The sequence below is a fragment of the Gigantopelta aegis genome, chromosome 14 (genome assembly GCF_016097555.1).
Source record: "Gigantopelta aegis isolate Gae_Host chromosome 14, Gae_host_genome, whole genome shotgun sequence".
NCBI lineage: Eukaryota > Metazoa > Mollusca > Gastropoda > Neomphalida > Peltospiridae > Gigantopelta > Gigantopelta aegis.
In genome coordinates, this window is record NC_054712.1 from 51,010,899 (window position 1) to 51,036,472 (window position 25,574).

Here is a 25,574-nt window from a genome sequence, read left to right on the forward strand (position 1 = left end):
TTGGTTAATAGCAACCTACCAATCGTTTTAGACATTCTTCGTTATTGTTATACGGTTTTATAAAAGTGGAAACGCAACAGTTTGTATCACTCTGCGCCGAACATTTTGTCTTTAACATTTAAAAAAAAACCACAATCTATATCAAAACAAATGAATCAATCTAAAAAAAATAACTTTTTGTATAAAGATCACATTGTAGTAAAGGTGTGGGAGGGCAACTCACTGGCGTACATACATTTCAACAAGATAACGAAGACGGGAACAAAGTCCCTGACATTTTGTTCTGATGCGATCCGATCGCTGTTGAATAACAAGGAACAAATACTGTCAGCGATTGACGATGTTGAAAGGGAGTATCAAGAAGAGCGCGAGATGCTAGCCCTTGCTGTAACCGACGAACGGTTGGAACAGCAGCAGCCAGCAGCAGCAGCACTACCATAGTCCACCGTCTGAGAGAGTTCCTCTCAATGCAACTCGGCGGTTTCAACCGTATGTTGGTGAGTATTATTATTTTTTAAATTTTTTTACAGTGTAACTAGTTAAGTCCTTATAGTCCAGTTAGCGTATGCAAATCATATAGAACTATAGTAATCAGAAGAGTTTTGGAGTTTTCTTTAACAACGTAGTTAACATATTTATTACAGTTATGTATTGTTACAAATTTACTTTGCAAATAAATGAGAAGAAACCAGTTGCAAGATGGGTTTTCTTATATATATATATATATATATATACTCTTCAAAAGAAGAAACGCAAAACCACATTGTCGTAACATTTGGAGAATTGATTTAATTATTGAATGGTGAGTCCGATAATTACCAAATGTTGCAGGATTGTTCAAAATTAACTCTAGTCCATTGTGAGTAAGTGATAGGACACACCACCAAGGTCAAGGTCATCTGGAGTCAATACCGGGTGTGGCCTCCGCGTGTGTTGACAACTGCCTGGCACCGCCTGCCCATTGAAGCAACCAGAGTACGGATGACGTCCCGGGGGATGGTGGCCCACTCGGCCTGCAAGGCTGCTGCCAGCTCGGGCAGGGTCTGGGGCTGTGGTTGTCGCTGTCGGAGGCGTCGGTCAAACTCGTCCCATAGATTCTCAATTGGGTCCAAATCCGGTGATATCGATGGCCAAGGAAGGACATTAATGTTGTTGTTCTGTAGGAAAGCCGTTGTGAGACGTGCTGTGTGAGGCCTGGCGTTGTCATGTTGGAACACTGCGTTGGCGTTGGCCATAACTGGAACGATGTGTGGCCGGAGGATCTGGTCAATGTAGCCCTGTGCATTCAGGTTGCCCTGCACGTGGACCAGGTCAGTTCTGCCAGTGTGTGAGATGGCTGCCCACACCATGACACTACCCCCGCCGAATCTGTCCACTTCCTGCACGCAGTTTGCCGCATAACGTTCACCACGACGCCTATACACGCGACATCTTCCATCATGACGTCGGAGCAGAAAAATCGGGACTCGTCACTGAACCACACCTGTCTCCATCGCAGTTAAGGCCATTGTCGATGAATCTGGCACCACTGCAGTCGGAGTCGACGGTGTTGTGGTGTTAAGATGACACCTCGAACTGGACGTCTGGCACGAATTCCTACCTCACGTAGGCGGTTCCGTACGGTCTGGTCGGATATCCTGCGCAAACCTGGTATTGCTGCGGCTGTGGAGGTGGCAGTAGTCAAATCGTTCCCGAAGGTGGCGTACCCGGATGTAGCGGTCCTGCCCGGGGGTAGTGACCCGTGGTCGACCGGATCTAGGGAGGTCACGTGTTGATCAATGTTGCTGGTAACGGTCCCACAGTCTGGAGATGGTGCTTGGGGACACATGGAATGCCCTGGCAACGGCCGTTCTGGATTCGCCTGCGTCTAGTCGGCCGATGGCATTGTTTCTTTGCGGTTCGCTGAGACGTGGCATGTCCTGGATTGTCAACTGTCGGCCAGATACAGAGGCCAGGCAAGCGAACACCGTGCACTTTTATACTGTCGGTGTTCATGTTGCACGTGCAGACAACGCACGTGCAGTGGTGACATGGTTTGCACGTGGCTGCGTTTTTGCGAATATTCACATTTTGGAACTTTATTGTACAGTAGCTGCGTTTTATCGAATGTAACCGTGGGAATGTGTTTGGGACATGCAATGACCTTATATTCACAAAGCATGAACCGGTAGGAAACATAAAATCGGAGTTATAACCCATTTGTACCCTTTTGCGTTTCGTTTTTTTGAAGAGTATATATATAATTAATTCTGTTGAACAAATATCTTGTTTTAATACAAATAAACACAAACATGTAGCAATCAACACCATTTTAGGAAAATGTTCTAATGAAGGAAATAAATAAATAAATGTTTTAGTTAACGACGTACTCAACACATTTATTTACGGTTATATGTAGTCAGACATATGGTTAAGAACCACAAGATACTGAGAAAAGAAAACCCGCTCTCGACTCTTCATGTGCTACTCTTTCGATTAGCAGCAAGGGATCTTTTATATGTAACATCCCACAGACAGGATAGCACATAGCAGTCATGCTGCACTGGATATGGGGAGATTTCTAATGAAGGAAGAGTAACTTTAATGATAATTATAATAAATTAATTGTTTTCATTGTTTGAAGGAACTGGAGGAGGAAACTTTGAAGGTCGAGGACTGCAAACAAACACGGTGCTTGGACAGGGACGAGGTGCTCCCAACACCAATTTAACCCTGTCACAGGGGTTAGGTGCCCCATTCGGAAGAGGCTGTGGTTCAAATCTACTGGCGGTCCTACAGAACCAGCAACAGCAACAGCAGCAACAACAACAGCAACACCAGAACAACAGCAGATATCAATCAATTTCGCCGCCAACATTAATAGAATGAATACAACATTTAGTCGTTTATTATTATGATAGTTCATTAGCTATATATATTTCTTCTATACTGTATTTATATAACTCTGAAACATATATCTTTGTATGTATACAACTTAATGTGTGTAAAAGTTTAATAAATAAATAAAATGATAAACTATTTGTTATTGTAATTGTTAAATTAAACAACTATAGAATTGCAAATTATGAAATTGTCTCCCCTTGATCATCAAGAAATAAGTTCTTGTTTTGATTTCCCACTTTTGTTTTCAATTTGGATTACCTACTGTTGTTTTCAATTTGGATTACTTACTGTTGTTTCAATTTGGATTACCTACTGTTCTGTTCAATTTGGATTACATACTGTTCTGTTCAATTTGGATTACATACTGTTCTGTTCAATTTGGATTACCTACTGTTCTGTTCAATTTGGATTACATACTGTTCTGTTCAATTTGGATTACCTACTGTTGTTTTCAATTTGGATTACCTACTGTTGTTTCAATTTGGATTACCTACTGTTGTTTCAATTTGGATTACCTACTGGATTATATCACAAAATAAGCATGCAAATAAAAACTAACAAATTAAAGTACTTCTTACAGTGTTTATTGAAGTATAAAGTGCTATAACCAGGACTAACTGTGGATAAGCAAACAATCTGACAAATTATCTTTAAATATTAAAATTGAAAACATGTTTACAATAAACTTATTTAGTCAATTAAATAACTTTAAGAATTGTTTAAATTATAAATTAAACTTTCCAATTTATTATTGTTTGTTTCGTTTTTTTAAAATTAACATCTCTCCCAGAACTACTCCTGGTTGTATAAACTGACAACAATACCAACAATGTTTGATTAGTAGTAGTAGTAGTAGTAGTAGTAGTAGTAGTAGTTCTAACATTGTATACTCTCCTGAATAACATTAATTTTTTTCATCATCATACTGTAATTCTTACATGAAAAAACAGATCATCATTCACACTTTGATCAACAATAATTGTATAAATAAAACATGAAATTCTTACATATAATCAGCATTAATTTGTAAATAAGGTACAATACTATGATAGAAAAATGTGAAAATAATCTACAATACTATGATAAGAATTTTAAAAAATAACTAGTTACATCTATGATAAAGAAGTATCAAAAATAAACTCACAACAATATCAACAATGTTTGAGGTAGCAGCAGTTACAACACTAACTCTAGGTGAGCAGCCACTTTGCTAAATTATGTTTTAAAATTAAATGAAATGTAAACTTATAACAAATTTAAAAGATATAACTTATTTTAAATTTTAGCAATTAAATATTAATAAAGTTAAAATGTTCTAACATTGACTGCTCTCCTGGTTAACATTAATTTGTATTATCATACTGTAAATTCTTACATGAAAAAACAGATCATCATTAACACTTTGATTAACAATAATTGTATAAATAAAACATGAAATTCTTACATATAATCAGCATTAATTTGTAAATAAGCTACACTACTATGATAGATAAATGTGAAAATAATCTACAATACTATGATAAGAATTTTAAAAAATAACTAGCTACATCTATGATAAAGAAGTATCCAAAAAAAAAAAAAAATTACAACAATATGAAGAATGTTTCAGGTAGTAGTTACAAAAGTAACTCTATGTGACCAGGCACTTTAAACAAGAATCAAATAGTAAATAAAACATAAAAGAGGTCAGAAGGAGGTTAGAAAGAGGAATGGATGTGAAAGAGGAGTTGTGGAATACTATCAGTGTTAAATTGAAAACAGTTCCATTTCCTCAACAGAGGATTCATCAGAAGGTATGGTAGAGAAAAGAAACGGATTTGTGGTAGAGATTGTGTCAACAGGCGTAGAAACAGGAGTTTAAGTAGGTGTCCAAGTGAGTGAAGTGTTAAGTTCTACAAAGAAAGGAATAGGTGGGGTACGTAAAAGAGGGACAGAAGGTGAATCTGGAAGGGAAATAGAAGTGCTTGTAGTTGGAGTGGGGTTTGTGAGTGTCAGTGAGAGAGGAACCAATGGAGATGAAACAGAAACTGGTGTGGGGGTGAGTGGCAGTGAGAGAGGAACCGAGGGAAATGAAACAGAAACTGGTGTGGGGATGAGTGGCAGTGAGAGAGGAACCGAGGGAAATGAAACAGAAACTGGTGTGGGGATGAGTGGCAGTGAGAGAGGAACCGAGGGAGATGAAGCGGAAAACTGGTGTGGGGGTGAGTGGCAGTGAGAGAGGAACCGAGGGAGATGTAGCGGAAACTGGTGTGGGGGTGAGTGGTAGTGAGAGAGGAATCAAGGGAGATGAAACAGAAACTGGTGTGAGTGGCAGTGAGAGAGATGTGGCGGCAACTGGTGTGGGGCTGAGTGTCAGTGAGAGAGGAACCGAGGGTGATTGATCGAAAACTGGTGATGGGGTGAGTGACAGTGAAAGAGGAACTGTGTCAACAGGGGTTGTAACAACTCTTTTGGGTAGAGTCTCAGGAGAAGGAGGGGGTGAAGGAGTGGGAGACTTGGGAACAGCATGAAAAGAGGGAGGAGGAACACCGCGTCTCAAAACCTGTCTCAAACGAAAAAACATGCTACAGTAAAATGTCAGCAATATAATAATGGTGGAAACAACAACAACTACAATCACACAAAGACTAACAACAACAACTATTTTGAACCATTCAGCTCCTGAAAAATAATAATAATAAATATTAATTTACTTCATAAATATTTGAATACATCTATAGTAATGTGTGTTTGTACAAATACACTTAACAAATGATATAGTTCTTACTATATAGAACTTTCACAACTTAAATAAATTTTATTTTGAACATGGTTTGTTTTGGGTTTTTTAAAACATAATTTATGATTTTTACAGCAATAAATTAAACTACTAAACAAAAGTATAATTAAAATTAAACAAATTACTATGGGAACGATACATGTAATCCTGTTGCAAGAGGTTTCAGCTTCAGAAGAAGAAGAAAAAGAAGAAATGCTATATGAAGTCATAAATTCTGAAAACCAAATAGTTAAAATTAGTTCAAATACACATTCAAGTTAGATTAACAAATAAAATCAACAAGTTAAATGAACAAATAAAATCAACAAGTTAGATGAATAAATAAAATCAACAAGTTAGACGAACAAATAAAATCAACAAGTTAGACGAACGAATAAAATCAACAAGTTAGATGAACAAATAAAATCAACAAGTTAGATGAACAAATAAATCAACAAGTTAGATGAACAAATAATTAAGTTAGGGCTATTTTTAAAGAACACATTGTTAACTATTTGATAAACAAATGGTATTATTTTAAAATAAATAACAAATTAACAATATTATTTGTAATAAATTAGGAATTAACAACATTTATTTCATTAAAAAATAAATAAAAAATAAAATAAAATACAACATAGAATATGTGGTACCTTTCGCAACAATCTGGGTGACTGGCTTCTGTGAGGGTAACTGGTTTGCTGTTTAAAAAAAAAAAAAAAAATAATTTGATACATTTCAATGTGGTATTGTTTGAGATATATTTATGAAGGCACTTAAACGCTATTTTATTACCTTTGCTTATGATTTTCACATGATAAATATTTGATTTGAGCAGATTGCATTCCTTTTAAAACAGAATTTATGTTTTCTACATAAAACTAACAATATTAAAAAGAGAAGCTAATAAATGATAAAAAATACAGATAAGTAAAACACATTTAAGTATACTACAAGAGGAGTAAGATATATATATATATATATATATATATATATATATATATATATATATATAGTTGTCAAAGAAGAGACTACATATTAGTGTTACTTCTTGAAGAGGTAGAAAGAAAAAAAAATGTAGAAATCAAAATCAAATTATAATGAACAAATTAGTAAATATTACATTTAAACACAAATAAACTGCTGTTATGTGACGAATACTTAATAGGATAGTATTACCTTTGACTGTTATTTGGCTATGGCTCTGGCTCTGGCTCTGGCTCTGGAATGCTGAAAAAAAAAAAAATATTTGTGTATAAATTTATTGTGTGATAGTGTTTTGAAATTACGTAAGACACTTTTAGATGGAATATCTTTTTAAAACAACTTTAGATGAAAACTAAAATGTTATTAAAAAAAATATATAAAAAATTAGTAACTATAAGAAATGTATTACCTTGCCAGTAGTCTGGGTGTATGTAAACTGTACCTAATACAGAGTTTTGCTTCTTGAATGTTGCAAAATAATAATAATAATAATTTGTTTGAGGTTACAGAAGAATAGACAATTTAAAAATAGTAATCATTATTGTAATGACTAAACACTTACTGCATTCTTGTCCATTTATCAAAATATCTCGCTGGGTGTTCTCGTCGAATAAAACGGACTTGCAGGATGCAGATCCTCCTGTTATTCTAACCAAATTGGGAAATAATGATGATCTTATTTTGAGCGAACCACTTTTTAGTTGGATTACTCGCACTTTGGTGAAGCTCCCTCCACTAACGTGTGACAAAACAGCGTTACTTTCTCTACATCTCAGTACTGGAAACCCAGTGCACTTATCCACAAGTGAACTCGAACTCGAACTCGCTTCCAACATTACGAACGCCAAAACAATACAAGCAAACATTTTCACAGTTAATAACAAATTGAAACTTTTAACCTGACAGGATCTCGCTTTTCAAAAACCAACAGAGTTAACTCCCTTAGTAATACTATCTACTAAACTATTATAGATTTGTATATATAAAACAAACAATCGTTTACTGTCATAATAAATTTATTTATTTATATGTTTAATTAAAATACAACGTATTAGCGTTTACATGGAATACATGATTGGGTACAATATCTGAAATATTTACATATAAAATTGGATACAAATACATCATTCTGTAATTTGTTGTTACCGAAATGATTCACAATATCGTTCATTATCAGTTCAGTTTTACATTTTTGTAACAAGTAAAACAGACAATAAAATGCACACGTAATAGCTTTCGCGTTTTGAATTGGTTTGCTACTGTAAACATAAGATGTACAATGTTTTTCCAGAAATGTTACAAAGTTTGTGTTATAATATGCAGGTGATTTACCAAGACTGTCGAAAAACTCTGCTTTATTATTATCAAAATAAAACGAAACCCAGTGATGACCAGGTAGGTGAGATGGGTCTGTGTTTACAATACATCCCCACCTTCCACGTTGGCTTACTCGTGGTAGTGTATCGCTCGAGTAAACACCTACAATGCGCGAACGTAAATCTGTGTCACAGTCGATCGCACACTGAATCTGTTTGCCATTCATGATCTATTTGACAAACACGTTCCTGGTCTGATCGATTTCAATTAAACTGGGAAATTCACCATACACTATGCAACTCACTGTATTTGTTAATGCAGATTTAAACTGCACTTCTAACCTTAAGTTACCGTTTTTTAATAACGGGTTCAAGGTTGAATACAAACAGACCATTTCCCAAAGAAAATTCAGTTCTTTCAATATAATTTCCACAATCCAGATTCCAGCTATTAACATCTTCGAACAAATTCACGTAGGCACTGACGTCATCTGCTTCGACTGGTCGACCGGGCACACTGACACCATCCAAATATAAGCCCACCGTTTTCACGAATGAACTCTGGAAGTTAAACGGGTTCTTTGTGTATGATCCACTCACTCCGTCACCGTCGACAAAACCAACAATTAGCCTGTTTGGACACTGCGACTGGTACACACTGTCCCACACGTAACTCTGTTGAGAGGCCGGAATACTACTCATTTTAACTTCGGTTTTAGCGAATGGGTACAAAGCGTTAGACTTTTCAAACAGCTTGTTGTGTGTTAAAATAAGTGCGCTGTTCATTTTCAGTTTACATATCTTGAAGTAAATATCTAAGAGTTCGATCTTGTACTCCTGACCGGACTTCCCAGACATCAAACAAAAGGGTATGGAGCTCCGAAATAACTTAACTGTCATATCAACCCCATTCACCATATATCTGCCCATGTTAAAAATATCTTCACACAGGGGCCCTTCCATGGTAACAGTTTTGCTGTCAGCGATGTGTGCTCCTCGATCCGATACTCCAGAATTAGTGCCAGTGATAGGATCGGTGCTTTCAATATCTGCTTGTGTCTCTCCGACGTCCTTGTAAAACAGTTGAGACTGGAGTTGCGATTGTTTAGCTTCTGCTCCATAATTCAGTAAGGTTTGAATGTACGCTTTGTAGGGATAATGATTGTTCGCCGAACTCACCAGCTGGCCTTGTAAATACACAGCGACTTGCGACCACAGAGCTTGCATGAATAAATTTACTGGTACCACGTGTTCGTCCTTACCCAAAACCGTTCCATCGGAATGACTCACTTTCAGTTTAACATGTAAACGACTTCTTTTCAAATCCACGTAGTCACTTCCACTATTTGCAATTTGAAATTCTACTGGTGACGAATCTGTAATTTGACTAACAGGTCTAACATCTACGTAGTAATGTTGAAACACACTCGTTTGGTATGGGGGCATAGTAAACAGATCCAAAGCACTGGGTAAACCTTCCACAAAGTCTTTGTCTGTAAGGAGTGACATATTGTTTGTTGTTGTTTACGTTTATACAAATATATCTTTTTCACTAACAGCTGATTTGTACTTCGATGCGGGAGCTCGTTTTTTCTGTACTGTCATGCGTCTGACTTTTTTGCTTCTGACAATTCGATCACCAGATTTATGTTTTATTGCCCTGGTACGTTCCTGTTCAGCTTCGGCCCTTTCTACCACATCTTGTGTTTGTGACGTCACTTCTATTTTAGGTTTGTTCTTGTTGTACACGTCACTGTTTACATGTCTCGGAATCATTGGAATCATATAAGAAAACCACTTGTGCTTGTAATTCCCAACTCCAGATCCAACCTGCTTATTTGACTGCACAACATTCTTTGTACGTTTATCAAAATACTTTAACCATTTATTTACATCAGGAACGTAAAGTTTTCGATCCATGGTAATTTACTCTAAAAACGGATAATGTCGTAATAGTAGTGTCACACTCGTGCTCTCTTTGATAAATGAAACCGGAACGCCTGATGCTGCTTTTATACGTATTTCGACATATGAACTCTCTGTCACTACAACTGGTATATTCCACAGTGTGTTAAACTCGTAACGTGGACCGTCTCGTAAATCCACACGTCTCAGCAGTGGTACGAACCCATCACCTACTAAACTGCTATCACATAGATTACACAACACGTCCACTTGTAAATCGTTCATACCATGAAGATCAATTTCCCCAAAGTTCAAATCCACGAGAGACACTATCCACACACCTTCAAACGTTAGTCTCTGGTTTAACTTTACGCGAAAGTGATAGTGGTGGTTGTCAGGAAATACTGATTTAGAATCCGTGCTCTTCAAAATAACGTACTTCTCCATGCTTCACGCAGTTTTCAGTTCTCCTTCTTCTATGTACGAATCGAAGCTAGGTGGCCATCCTAACCACCGAACCAAATAGTACACTTTCCCCTTCTCCTTCTTCTTTTTTAACACTTTTTCGATTTTCCACAGAATGTCTTGATTTTTATTTACTTTCTGAAGTTCGGCTGTATAAAATATACCTTTCAGCACTTCGTCGTGAAAATCTCTCAGTCTGTACACTGGAATACTTTGTCGTCTACTTCTAGAATGTATTTTAAACAACTCTTCTGTCCACCTCAAGTCCTGCTCCTTTGTGAATGATTTACGCAAATAGCTGATTCTCGTTAAATCACCCACTTTAAATAAAACTTTTGCCAATGGTTTCTTTACTTTAAGTTTCTTAACCATGGGCTCGACGTACAGACGACTCCACCCTTTAATTTCGTTCGCTTTATTTACATCAACCGGTGCCCACAGTCCCAGTGACGAGTGAACTGTATTGTTATAATTGTGTACTAGATCTGCTAAAACGTCTATGTATTTTTGTGTATTGTTGTAAGTCGTAAAACGCGCGATAAGACCCCGCAGCGTCCTAATACTTCTTTCTGCGAAATTACTTTTGATATCTTCATTCTGCGTGACAATCAGTTTAATGTTTTCTTTTGATAGAAACTGCTTGAATACACCTGCGAACTCTGTACCTTTGTCTACCCGAACTTTCTTGGGTATACGTTTGTCTTTTAAAATTGTTTTGAATCCTTCTAACACCGTCTCCGGTTTCTTGTTTACAAGGGGTATGGCCCACAGGTATCTCGAAAGAATGTCAATAGCTATAAGCAAGTACCTAACTCCATCGTTGACTTTTGAATGGCGGCTGACGTCCATTAAATCCATGTCAAACATCTCATCTTTTTTGTTAACCCGTACTCGGAGACGCTTGAATGAACGGTTCACTGGTTTGTGAAGACTGTACGCATCTTCGTCGTTCAACCACTGTGTTACCGCTTTTAACTTGTACGTTTGTAAACCACGTCTCTTCAGAGCGTCGTGAAACTTCTTTGGTCCGTAGAAAGCTCCAGCGTCTCTCGGTTTTGTATAATATTTTTCAAGTCCTTTCTTGTTACGTTCATTCTTTTCAGTGTTAGGGTTCACTCTGGATGACATGACTGAACTAATGTATTCTGTGTCATTAATTTATACTCGCATACGATCTTCTAAACGTAGTATTTTAAGTACTTGTTCTTTTAAAATGTTCATCCACTCTACAGTTTTAACGTTCATATCCAAATAGTCTTTGCATTGATACTGACACAAAACAAATCCTGGAGTGTTAAATAAAACTGGATCTGCATAAACAAGACGTAACCACCTGTCAGCAACTAAATCTTCGTTCAGTTCAACCCATGCTGTTATGTAATAACGTTCGAGCATATCCTCGTGATTCAGTGTTTTACAGGTGTGAGTTTTCTCCTCGTCGAACATGCATCCCATACACATTTCTTTACAGAATCGTTGAACCAGTTTACACACTTCAAAGGCATAACTCAGAGTTAACAAATTTTCCAAGCATTTTCTGTTATCAACTGTATCTACTTCATCCACAAGTATACGAGTTGGTCGTATTTTCTTGATTATTATTAGCTTGGTACTGGTAGTCAAATCGCAGAAGGATCGTTTGGCATCCATCTCACATTCAGTACGACTCTTAAACCAACAAGTTGATTTTTTCACTATTGATTCATTAAAACTGCATTCTGATCGTAAAACATATTTCCAGCTGAAGTAAAGAGCCTGTTTCTTGTCGTTATAGTTCATCTTTGAACGCAATCGTTACAAATAATAAATAATTTCACTTCTCTTTTATGTTATAACATATATTCAAATGCAATGTTTAAAACGACTGTTTCGATTGGATAATAGTAATCACAAATAAACCGGTTTCAACTGGTTTTCTATTCAAAAAATATTATTTCATCATTGCTAACAATAAACCTTTCAAAGCATATTTAGACAAAGGTCTTTGTACCCATCACCCTTGTCACAACTAAAAACCAAGCAAACACAAAAGACTGACTCAAACTATCTATAAATAACACCACTTTAGTTCCTATTGAAAACGCGGACGTTCCCGCCCAAAATTTGAAAAAATGCCAGTCATCCTTTGAAAAAAAATGCCAGTCATCCACTCAGCACAATAGGTGCACTTCTTTTGTTCAAAAATCCATTATTCGCTCCACTGAACTGGAAAACCCCATTATCCGCTCCACTGAACCGGAAAGACAATAGGTGCACATCCATTGTTGCGGATTGGGGACCCATTGTTCCGGAGGTGCATATCCATTGTATTGGAGGCGACTCCATTGTATTTCCTTTGTTGTCCCCGCTACGTACAAAATATACTACTGGCATCCTCGTCATCTGCCACTAATAAAGCTGATCTGACCAACGGCGCTGACTAAAAACGGCCGCCGGTAGATGGGGTGTATAGTAGGTGGTTACAAATGTCTCTTAACAATGCCAGAAGTTACCACTGAACACTCTCGGAAGTGGTTAATCTGAGAGTCACCGTCAGAAAAAAACCCACACAGCTAAAGCTGATGGGAAATTGTAGGTGTGTTGTACAGATAGCCACAGAACACAAGCAGCTGTCACGGTAGGAGAAGCAAGGACTGAGATGTGGAGGTGGACAGCGAAAGAAGATGAAAGATATGATAAGCTGCAAGATCGAAATGAAACGAGATAAAATTCCGAATGAGAGAAAGGATATTGGAAAGTGAGATTTAAAAACACACAAAAAACAACAACCGAACAAACAAACAAACACACACACACACATGCACGCACGCACGCACGCACGCACGCACGCACACACACACACACATACACACCAGAAGGCCATTATTGCTTAGTATTAATGGTAGTACTAAATCAAATAACTTCCAGCTTGGTCAAGGTTCAAGGTGCACCCAACATTTGATAGAGACGTTAACACCACATCCTGTGATTGGTGATAATTGTGAGTGTGTTGGTTGTAAAAACAAAAAATAGTTTCATCTGGGCAAAAAATGTATGCAATTTTATTTCATCTAGTACCACTGTGTCAAGTACCCTGTGCTTGAAACATGTATGGGATACCTGAAAAAGTACTCAAAGTTTGTGCGGAACTAGGGTAGTCACAGACACTAACCGTTATCTCTGAAATGAGCAGCTTGACCCCCATTTGTTTTTTCTGATTCACTTTAAGGGTGAGGGGTGGTAGTATTTATATCCGTGGTGTTCATTTCGATTGATACGCTGCATGTAGTAGCTTTAGTCACATATGTTACTATTGCCATCTATGGGATTTGATTTGGTAGTATACACCATATACACATGGACCCAAAAGCCCAATATCTGTCCGTTCATTTTCACTATCGATTTATACAATACAGGAACAGACAAACCAATTACCGCATGGGTTACGCTTATCAAGCGTCTTTTAGCAGCAAACACCGTTGTGGGTGCACTGGCCAGTGTCTCTCATAACCTCATGAGTCTTTGTCGATTCAGGCGAGAAAAGCCTGTTTTCCTAGTTTTACTTTATTTAAGAGATACCCTACATTAGCATAGGGTATTGTCCAGAATATAACACAAATGTTTTGGAATCTTTTATATTCCATCCAGAATTAATTGCAAAGTTTTAAAAACATTTTTTGACTTCTATACAAAGTTTAAAAATATACTTACCTTGATGTGTATATTGCATTATACTTTTTCCCCACAGCTGCTTACACTGTGGTTTTACATAATTATATATAAATAATATTTTCATATACTTACCATTTGTGACACCCAATACCCGATGTTTATTTTGTGCTGGGTTGTCGTTAAACATTCATTCATTCATTCATTCATTGTCCAAAATATATTTGCAACACTGATGTTTTAAACATATTTTTTTTAATGTTTGGATTGCTCAAGAATGTTGCAGTATTAAGTTATTTATGGCCGGCTTTGTACGAAGATGTAAAAACATTTATTTTCAATATTAGCATGATAAAATTAATACTATGTAATATTTGTAAAACGGAAAGGTATATATTATATTTATCACAATATAAAAATCTCTTGATATGGTTTCTAAATTTAGATGTTTGTCACATAAATTAAAAGTACAGAAAAATAGATATAACCCAGTTATAGAAAATGTTGAGATTTTTTTTAGGCTATCTATAAAAGTGTAATCTTAAGCAAGTTGAAGATGGGTATCATTTCCGTTTAGTATGTCCATATTATAGTTTAAATCTTTAAAAAGAAAACGAACTGTTTTTGATTTCGAACCAAAATATGAACTGCATTAAAGGAATATCCTTGTTTGTAAAGAAAAGTATACCAGTTTTAATTGTATTGTGATTTGTACACAAATAGCGCACCATTCATTTTATTTAAAAGTTATATTGGTCATTTGGACCAATTAATTGCATAAATGTCTTATCTTGTCAATACCAATGACCTGACTTCTTTCTATAACGAATGAATGGCAAAAATACACATCGGCTATTGGGTGTCACTAATGTTAAGTATATGAAAATATTATTTATATATATATTTATGTAAAACCACAGTGGGGGAGGGGGGGGGGGGGGAGTATAATACGGTACATAAAATCAAGGTAAATATATTTTAAAACTTTGTATAGAAGTCAAAATGTTTTAAAAACTGTACAATTAACTTTGGATGGAATTTAAAATATTCCAAAACGTTTCTTTTGCCAAATATATCATTTCTCGTCGGTTTGAGATGATCACACTCCACCAAAATATGGCGCACAGTCAGTGTACACTGACAATGTTCACATTGAGGACGAGGGTCCTTTTTTAAAATAAATGAGTACGTCAAATATGTATGACCGATGCGGGCAAGGCACAAGACTACTTCACCCTTCCTGCACCGCCTGTAGGATGACTGCCACTCTCAAGACTGGCTTGACAGAATGAAGCTTGTTGGCAACCGCACCGTCCCAATCATCTTGCCAAGTCGAAAAGATGTATTGGTTAATACGAAATTTAAAATCACTGTAGGGGACACCAACATGGACATGGGGCAAGTTTAAAGCAGACTTTACAGCAACATCTGCCTTAAAAAAAGAAGTTTATATGCATATCATATCATATCATATCATATCATATATGTATGTATATCAGTATGTATGTATGTGTGTCTGTGTGTGTGTGTGTGTGTGTGTGTGCGTGCATGCGTGCGTGTATCTCTCTCTCTCTCTCTCTCTCGCTCTCGCTCTCGCTCTCTCGCTCTTTATCTGTTTGTATGGATGGATGGATTTAAATCGTCGTATGTGTATTTCTCAAAATTTAAATATATTTTTATTTCGATTCCCGGCACTACATTTTGTGCAAACAAACCCCATTAAATATGTAGTAAAAAATATCCAGTCTAATCGTTATTTGTAGGTAATGTATTCTGCTTGTGTGAATATGTTTAAGTGATCGTTATATTTGTTCCCGAGAGTGTAAGGAAAATACGACGTGCAGGAACCCATGTGGTATACGGCACTGTGCTTCCTCAAAACACTGCAATGGAACAGATGACTGTGGTAATGATGGATGTGAACCAGGCTAGATGGGACCTAAATGTATAAAAGGTACTAATTGATCAAGACAGACAGATAATTTATTAACGTCCCACCTTATGCACATCACACATATACACAATAAAGCAAACATAATAGTATATAAGCCACTACTTAATGGAATTATGAAAGCTAGTATAGTTTAATAATACAAGAGAGGTAGGTGGGTCACTTGAGCGCCAAGATATGCAAATGACCTAGTTCAAGTGACCGTTTCTGATCGGCTGACCTCTAATCGTGGGGGCGTGTCCAAATAACGTCACGGCGTGTGACCTATACGTTAACTAGGTCAGTGGCTTTGGCAGCTGTCAGCTGACTTCCGTGACCTGGGTTAATGGCTTTGGCAGCTGTTGCGCGTCTATACAGGAAACGGAAATCGTTAATGCTCCTGGCTTACGGAGGGGTTATCTGATTATACAGCTTGTGATGTACAGGATGGGGCGAAAGTCGTTAATGACTCGTAGAGGGGGTATCGGGTTACGAGAAAAGAGGCAGGTGTGCGCGTGTGAACCTGAATTCTAAAGGTGCTAACGGGGTTAATGGTTTTAACAAGTGCGGGTTGAGTGGGGTTTCTCAAAATGTAGCGGGTTTCCTCTGATTTAGTAAGAAGTTGAGAAAACTGTAATGTAACCAGTAATATTGTAATACATTTTTTTGTTATAACTAAAGTATTTCTTCTTATGTACATCAGAGGTGCTACGGGAAGATCGCTTTGTCAGGCATGTTTGCACAGCAGTATTATTAAATAATGTATTAATTAAACAATTAAATACAAATAATTTTTATTCAAATTTCTTTTAAAAAGTCCAAGGTCGTGTAAATGTTCTGGAAAAGTTCCAACGGAACAAATATATCATGGCGTTTCATATGTTCGTTGGGATGAGCGAAATATATTAACAAAAAGCGAAATATATTATTTAAAAAATTACAAAAGATGTATAATAAATATACAATTTCATGGGAGTATTTTTGAACACGATTTTGTATGTCAAAATCTTGTTTTCACACATCACTCGTTGACATAAAAATCGTATATGAAAATAATCAACAACCATGAAATAGCCTCTATGTATTAACAATTTGTATTACAAGCAGCAACTATACCGAAACGTTCTCTGCGTTAGCTCCAGTCACCTCCAGCCCCACCTCCAACCTCACCCCCCCCCCCCCCCCCCACACACACACACACTTTATTAATATTGATATATACTTCCCCTATATATATCAATATCAATAAGGGGAGTGCTGGATGTGACTCAAGCTAATATTCTTATCGTATTATGCTTTTAGTCATATTTTTTTTTACATAATTAAATAAGTTTGATATTTCATTCAATCATATTGATATACCTACATTTATTTGACACCCAATAGCCGATTTCAGCTTTTTTTGTGCTGGGGTGTCGTTAAATAATGTTCCATGTTTGTGCTAGGATGTCGTTCATTTTCATTCGTTTAATGTGTAATCTGCATTTACCAGCCCCTGTTTACGCGTTTTGTAATAACTATAGTGTAATATTGTTGATTTGTTTGTATATGGAATAATGTTGTTGTTGTTTTGTTTTGTTTGTTTAAATTGTATATATATTGGAACATTTATTTGTCATTTATAGAGTTTTTTTTAATTTTATTTTTTTACTCGAAGCCAAACTGAGATCACTAATCAAATACGTTTATTGGAGACACGGGTGGAGTATATTTGTGTACATAAAAGTGACATGCATACATTCACATGTCATAGTTTTGCTAGGCTGATGTGAGTGTGTAATTTCGTTTAGAATTAGAATAATCACTTGTAAACATTTGAATAGTATTGAGCACAAAACTAACACGATGTTTGTTTTGTGTCAGAATGTACAAAGAATAAAACGTACGGACCTAACTGTGCAATAGAATGTTGAGATCGTCATTGCATTTCTTATGAAAAATACAATAAAAGGATTGGGAAGTGCAAAGGCGGATGTCTGCCTGGATGGAAAGGAATCGACTGTAGAGAAGGTATGTATTTACAGCGATATGTTATCGTGTTTTTTTTTTCTTCATATGTCGAGATTCCATTAAATAATTTTTTCCCGTGGAGAAAAATTATATATACTCTTCAAAAGAAGAAACGCAAAACCACATTGTCGTAACATTTGGAGAATTGATTTAATTATTGAATGGTGAGTCCGATAATTACGAAATGTTGCAGGATTGTTCACAATTCACTCTAGTCCATTGTGAGTAAGTGATAGGACACACCACCAAGGTCAAGGTCATCTGGAGTCAATACCGGGTGTGGCCTCCGCGTGTGTTGACAACTGCCTGGCACCGCCTGCCCATTGAAGCAACCAGAGTACGGATGACGTCCCGGGGGATGGTGGCCCACTCGGCCTGCAAGGCTGCTGCCAGCTCGGGCAGGGTCTGGGGCTGTGTTTGTCGCTGTCGGAGGCGTCGGTCAAACTCGTCCCATAGATCTCAATTGGGTCCAAATCCGGTGATATCGATGTTCCAAGGAAGGACATTAATGTTGTTGTTCTGTAGGAAAGCCGTTGTGAGACGTGCTGTGTGAGGCCTGGCGTTGTCATGTTGGAACACTGCGTTGGCGTTGGCCATAACTGGAACGATGTGTGGCCGGAGGATCTGGTCAATGTAGCCCTGTGCATTCAGGTTGCCCTGCACGTGGACCAGGTCAGTTCTGCCAGTGTGTGAGATGGCTGCCCACACCATGACACTACCCCCGCCGAATCTGTCCACTTCCTGCACGCAGTTTGCCGCATAACGTTCACCACGACGCCTATACACGCGACATCTTCCATCATGACGTCGGAGCAGAAATCGGGACTCGTCACTGAACCACACCTGTCTCCATCGCAGTTCAGGCCATTGTCGATGAATCTGGCACCACTGCAGTCGGAGTCGACGGTGTTGTGGTGTTAAGATGACACCTCGAACTGGACGTCTGGCACGAATTCCTACCTCACGTAGGCGGTTCCGTACGGTCTGGTCGGATATCCTGCGCAAACCTGGTATTGCTGCGGCTGTGGAGGTGGCAGTAGTCAATCGTTCCCGAAGGTGGCGTACCCGGATGTAGCGGTCCTGCCCGGGGGTAGTGACCCGTGGTCGACCGGATCTAGGGAGGTCACGTGTTGATCCATGTTGCTGGTAACGGTCCCACAGTCTGGAGATGGTGCTTGGGGACACATGGAATGCCCTGGCAACGGCCGTTCTGGATTCGCCTGCGTCTAGTCCGCCGATGGCATTGGTTCTCTGCGGTTCACTGAGACGTGGCATGTCCTGGATTGTCAACTGTCGGCCAGATACAGAGGCCAGGCAAGCGAACACCCTGCACTTTTATACTGTCGGTGTTCATGTTGCACGTGCAGACAACGCACGTGCAGTGGTGACATGGTTTGCACGTGGCTGCGTTTTTGCGAATATTCACATTTTGAAACTTTATTTTACAGTAGCTGCGTTTTATCGAATGTAACCGTGGGAATGTGTTTGGGACATGCAATGACCTTATATTCACAAAGCATGAACCGGTAGGAAACATAAAATCGGAGTTATAACCCATTTGTACCCTTTTGCGTTTCTTTTTTTGAAGAGTATATATTTATAGCCGTTATATATTCAATACATTTAGATTCTATGTGAATCGTGATGATGTTTAAACACCTCGTAAATATGGGTAGATAATGTAATACCTTATAATAGTTACTAGATCTGCATCAATACACCAAGTGGCGAATACGATACGTATCACGAATATGGGATCTTGACAAGAAATGATATATTTGGCAACAGAAATGTTTTGGAATCTTTTAAATTCCACCCAAAATTATTTTTTAAAACACTTTGATTTCTATACAGTTTAAAAATATACTTGCCTTGATTTATTTATTGTATTATACTTTCCCCCACAGCTTCTTACACTGAGGTTTTACATAATTATATAAATGCTAATGACTAAATGTTGACATCTTCTGGAGAAAACTAAACATTAAAAACAGAAGTATGACAGGTTTTTTGGGGATTGGGGGTATGGGGGATTTTATATGCAAATTACCATCTGAAATTGTTCTCAGCAATGTATGAACAAGACGTACGGAGCTAACTGTAGCAAGTCATGTGAAGACCGCAACTGTGCCTCATCATCATCACCGTGTAACACGACGACTGGGTCTTGTGAAGGAGAATGTGAAGCTGGATGGACAGGAATTGACTGTAGAGAAGGTATTTGGCTATTTAGATATAATATCAGTTTGTTTGTTTTGTTTCAGTATTTGCGAGTACTAATATTTCAAACATTACTTTTAAATGTTTAAGCATTTATTTTTTGGAAAATACGCAATGAATAAAGACCTTGGTTCTACTCATGTAATAAGGTCAACAAAATGTGTACATACTCTTGAAAATGATATAAATGGAAGATATTGGAACAAATAGAAAATATTTAAATAAAGGGAAGCACCAGTATCCTAAGTTAATTAAATAAACTAGAAAGGAAACTGGTTTTCCTTTTTGTTTACATTATAATTTAATTTTTATGTGTACCAGCGGACTTAAAGTTTGATTGTCCAGGAATGCAAGTCTGGCCCGGACTTGATATCCTGGCAGTCAGAAATGAATTTCTAAGGAATGTAAGTCCTAAGCAACATCATGTTATGATGTCACTGACCAAAATTACGTAATTACATGTGTTATTACACTTGTGCTTTGTATGTTTTTATTAACTCGGTTACGTTGAACTATGTGGATAATAAAGAGTTTTCTCTAGATATAATTAATACGAAATGAGTGAACTTCCCATGTTAGTATCTTACCTAGAAGTTCACGAGTTTGGTACAAACAATGATATCTAGCGTAAACGAGTGTTACATTTTATTTATTACCCACCATGAAATAAAGTAAAATCTGACAATTACTTTCAAGATTATCTTCGAGATATGCCAATGCACACACCTAAAACAGAGAATGTTACGTTACTTACCCAAATGAAGTCATTTCGCAACTAAGACGCACCACGAGCTGCGTACATTTTTTATTACCGACATGATGAACGTTTATGTGTGTCATGAACTTTAAATGACATCTTACCTCACTTTCACTTGGTGAGATAGTGACATGGGATGTTCATTCGCATATCTAGTGAAGACAATTGTAGTATTTTATATGTACGACACACCCAGACATGTTCTAAGTGGGTAATAATCATGGATACCTGTCTATTTGACATTCAATTTTAAGGCTGTCACTAGTTAAAGATAATATGTGGATAATAAATAGCACTTACGAGTTTATTCTAGATATAATTTTTACGAAACGAGTGAACTTCCCATGTTAGTATCTGACTGATAAGTTCACGTTTGGAACAAACAATGATATCTAGCAAAAACGAGTGGAACATTTTATTTATTACACATCATGAAATAAAGTAAAATCTGACAATTACTTCCAACATTATCTTCGAGATATGCGAATGCACACACCTAAAAGCAGAGAACATAATGATACTTACCCAAATGAAGTCATTTAGCAACTAATACGCACCACGAGCTGCGTACATTGTTTTTAATTACCTACCAGGTGAACGTCTATGTATGTCGTGAACTTTCAATGGCATCTTGCCTCACTTTCGCTGGGTGAGAGATTAACATGGAATGTTCACTCGCTTCGTAAAAAAAAAAAAAATCTAGTGAGGACTATTGTAGCATTTTATATGTACGGCACACCCAGACATGTACTCAGTGGGTAATAATAATGTATACCTGTCTATTTGACATTCAGTTTTAAGTCTGTCACTACTTAGACATTCGACCAACATACTAGCAAATTGACCATAGTATTAAGCAGTAAAGATGGCTCAAATATTTATTATATTATTTGTGTGTTCGTGGTGAGCAGGGGTGGTGAGTGGATTTTATATGCAAATCACCATCTGAAACTGTTCGAAATAATTGTATTTCTATTTTTTTTTAAATCCCGATTATAAAATCCTAATAATAACGCTTAAATCAATTATCCATATTTAATGTATCTCAAGAATGTATGAACAAGACGTACGGAGCTAACTGTAGCAAGTCACGCGAAGACCGCAACTGTGCCTCATCATCATCACCGTGTAACACGACGACTGGGTCTTGTGAAGGAGAATGTGAAGCTGGATGGACAGGAATTGACTGTAGAGAAGGTATTTGGCTATTTAGATATAATATCAGTTTGTTTGTTTTGTTTCAGTTCTGTTTTTCTTCTAACATAACTTGAACTTCACTGCCCTAAAGATCGCAAACATTAGAAAACCCCACGAAAATAATACTTACCTTTTTGAGTTCGAGGTGTTTTCTATAAACAAGATTTTCCAGTCATGCTTTTATTAAATTACACATTTATACCTACTGTATCAAATAAACAGTGTTGCTGGTTTGCTTTGTTCCAGATCATACTGTACTAGTCATTATATTGAAGAATGAATGAATGAATGAATGAATGTTTTAACGACACCGCAGCACGAAAAATACATCGGCTATTGGGTGTCAAACTATGGTAATGCAAATAAATAAAGTGATGATCAACATCAATATAAAAATTCAAGGTTTAAACAAAAACAGTGTAAAGAACTGTGCAAAAATACAAATACAAATATCACAGAATTTTATGGACACCGAATTTTACTCTAAACTTCAATTTGTGCTGTATTGGCCATTCTCAAAGAGAATGTTACACCCCTGCACCACGGTGAGGTTACAGCACGCGCAGGGGAATATTGAAGAACAACCCCCATCAAAACAATACATTTTGGTAGTTATTGCATAGGCAAGACAAGACCGAATATCTGACTTCCCAACCTGTTGTATCTCAGAATGCATTTTTTCCGCCAGGTTCTCACTGACTACGATCCGATCGAGATTACATTAAAAAACCATATAATCAATACAATACGAGTACTGATTAAGATCACCTCTTCTCTGAATTAAACTAAAATGCTTTCCTTTAGGATTTTTAAGAATGTTTTACATGTTAAAGCTTGGGGGATGGGTTAAAAGAGGGGCAGATCTAATATTGAGCATTCCTTTCTAAGAATGACATGATTGCCGAGATGTCATAATGTCTAGTCGGCAAGATACGGGCAATCCGGCGCCACAGGTTCGAGGTCTGAGACAATATCTGAGAACAGAAATTATTTAATTATAATCTATATATGAATGACAAGGACCATATCAAAATGTTTCAACCACAACCAGAAGGAGACGACGAAATGAAGTAGTATTTCACATTCACAGTCTGAGCTAAGACTGAGTAAGCAACGCCATGTTATGATATCACTGACCATAATTACGTAATTACACGTGTTATTACACTTGTGCCTTGTATGTTTTTATTAACTCGGTTACGTTGAACTATGTGGATAATAAAGAGTACTTATGAGTTTTTTCTAGATATAATTTTTACGAAACGAGTGAACTTCCCATGAGTTAGGTAAAAATAATGCTATCAAGCGAAAACGAATGTGACATTTTATTTATTATCCATCATGAAATAATGTAAAACCTGACAATTACTTCCAACATTATCTACGAGACATGCGAATGCACACACCTAAAACCAGAGAACGTTACGTTACTTACCCAAATGAAGTCATTTAGCAACTAATACGCACCACGAGCTGCGTACATTGTTTTTAATTACCTACCAGGTGAACGTCTATGTGTGTCGTGAACTTTCAATGGCATCTTACCTCACTTTCGCTGGGTGAGAGATTAACATGGGATGTTCACTCGTTTCGTAAAAAAAACTAAAAAAAAAATATCTAGTGAAGACTATTGTAGCATTTTATAAGTACGACACACCCAGACATGTACTCAGTGGGTAATAATAATGTATACCTGTCTATCTGACATTCAATTTTAAGTCTGTCACTACTTAGACATTCGACCAGCATACTAGCAAATTGACCATACTATTAAGCAGTAAAGATGGCTCCATTATTTGTTATATTATTTCTGTTTTCGTGGAGGTCGGGGGGGGGGGGGGGGGGGGGGGAGGAGGGGGGTATACTGTTCGAAATAATTGTAATTCGATTTTGAAAAAAAAATCCAGATAATAACGCTTAAATCAATTATCCATATTTAATGTATCTCAAGAATGTATGCATAAGACGTACGGAGCTAACTGTAGCAAGTCATGTGAAGACCGCAACTGTGCCTCATCATCACCACCGTGTAACACGACGACTGGGTCTTGTGAGGGAGTATGTGAAGCTGGATGGACAGGAATACACTGTAGAGAAGGTATCTGGCTATTTAGATATAATATCAGTTTGTTTGTTTTGTTTCAGTTATTTTTTCTCCTGACATAACTTGAACTTCACTGCCCTAAAGATAGCAAACATTAGAACAACCCTCGAATTTTACGTCTGTCACTACTTAAAGACATTCGACCAGCATACTAGAAAATTGACCATAGTATTAAGCAGTAAAGACGGTTCCATTATTTATTATATTATTTGTATTTTCGAGGAGGGCGGGTGGGGTGTGTGGATTTTATTTGCAAATCACCATTTGAAATTGTTCGAAATAATTGTATTTCTATTTTTTTTTAAATCATGATAATAACGCTTAAATCAATTATCCATATTTGATGTATCTCAAGATCTAATATTGATCATTCCTTTCTAAGAATGGCACGATTGCCGAGATGTTATCGTGGACCGCCGTACCTTAGGAACCATAGTCCTACCGGTACTTTCATACCTGATTTGTTTTATAGTCCCCCCTCCCCTCACCCCCGTAGGACTTGTATTCCTACCGGACTTAAATTCCTTCTACACCAGCCACAGAAATACTTGTCTGGCAGATTAGATGTCCGTTTGTTATACTCTGCAATTTCCACGAGCTGTCAGAAAGACACGAGAAAAAAGTGGAGTTTTGGCAGCCTTCCCTCGTAGTGTGATGGATAAGTGTAATTGTGATTTCTTAATCTTTGTTCGATCGGACTTCCATTCCTCAGAATGCTAGTCTGTGTGACTTGTATTCCTAGGAATTTAAGTCAGTGGGATTTTCATTCCTGGTACACCTAGTCCACAGGACTTTCAATCCTAGTATTCCTAGGTTGCTGGAATTTTATTTCTGATATTTTACTTATGTCCAGTTACTACAATATAAAAATAACAGGAATAATAAGCATGAAAAATTGCCTTTTACAGATGAACAAATACAAATAGTGTCAAAACACGTGAAATTAATTATCACTGACTGCCTTATGGCAGTTTTGATCATCATAAGCATAAGAAACGACTTGGGGAAAGGGTCTATATATTATTATAGCTGGTCGTTATGAACACCATAAGCGTACGAGACAGGATGGAGGTGGGGGTCGGGGAGTAAATCCCCCGGGAGGGGGGGGGGGGGGGGGAGTGCAATGGACACATTCGGGCAAAATTAGATGGCCTGAAAACTTCATCATTGTGACGGAACATGCTCTTAAATTTGTCTCGCCTGTGGCGATTTTAATTGTGTTAGAGGGCCGTGTGCAGTTTAATTGCACTTAAGCCCAGGTGGTCAACTTGTTACGTAATACTTCGTGCGATCGGGCATTCCAATATGCACTTAGTCCAGCTGTGGAGGCCATGTGGCGAGTAGTTACGTAATACCTCTGCGAGTGCGGTTTTTACAACCGTGATTTGGCGACG

General features: G+C 37.4%; 2 protein-coding genes across 5 annotated transcripts in view; one reads left to right on the plus strand and one right to left on the minus strand.

Annotated features, from left to right (window-relative positions):
* Nucleotides 1-25,574, plus strand: part of LOC121388605 (sodium- and chloride-dependent GABA transporter 1-like) — a 224,808-nt gene that overhangs the window by 79,294 nt on the left and 119,940 nt on the right. The gene's annotated exons all lie outside the window — the stretch shown is intronic.
* LOC121388606 (uncharacterized protein F54H12.2-like) lies at nucleotides 3,452-10,148 on the minus strand. 2 transcript variants are annotated; one of them, XM_041520016.1, is made up of 4 exons: nucleotides 7,191-10,148; nucleotides 6,821-6,871; nucleotides 6,295-6,342; nucleotides 3,452-5,876 (listed from the first exon to the last, which is right to left on the minus strand). In XM_041520016.1, exon 1 carries the CDS (start codon nucleotides 9,451-9,453, stop codon nucleotides 8,293-8,295), a length of 1,161 nt encoding a protein of 386 aa, XP_041375950.1. In that variant the 5' UTR covers nucleotides 9,454-10,148; the 3' UTR covers nucleotides 3,452-5,876; nucleotides 6,295-6,342; nucleotides 6,821-6,871; nucleotides 7,191-8,292. The 2 variants fall into 2 exon arrangements, with proteins under 2 accessions (XP_041375950.1, XP_041375948.1); XM_041520014.1 differs by having other exon boundaries at nucleotides 3,452-6,342.

What these genes read in the sequence shown, in the direction of transcription:
- LOC121388606 (XM_041520016.1), bottom strand. Translation starts at nt 9,453, where the DNA reads ATGTCACTCCTTACAGACAAAGACTTTGTGGAAGGTTTACCCAGTGCT.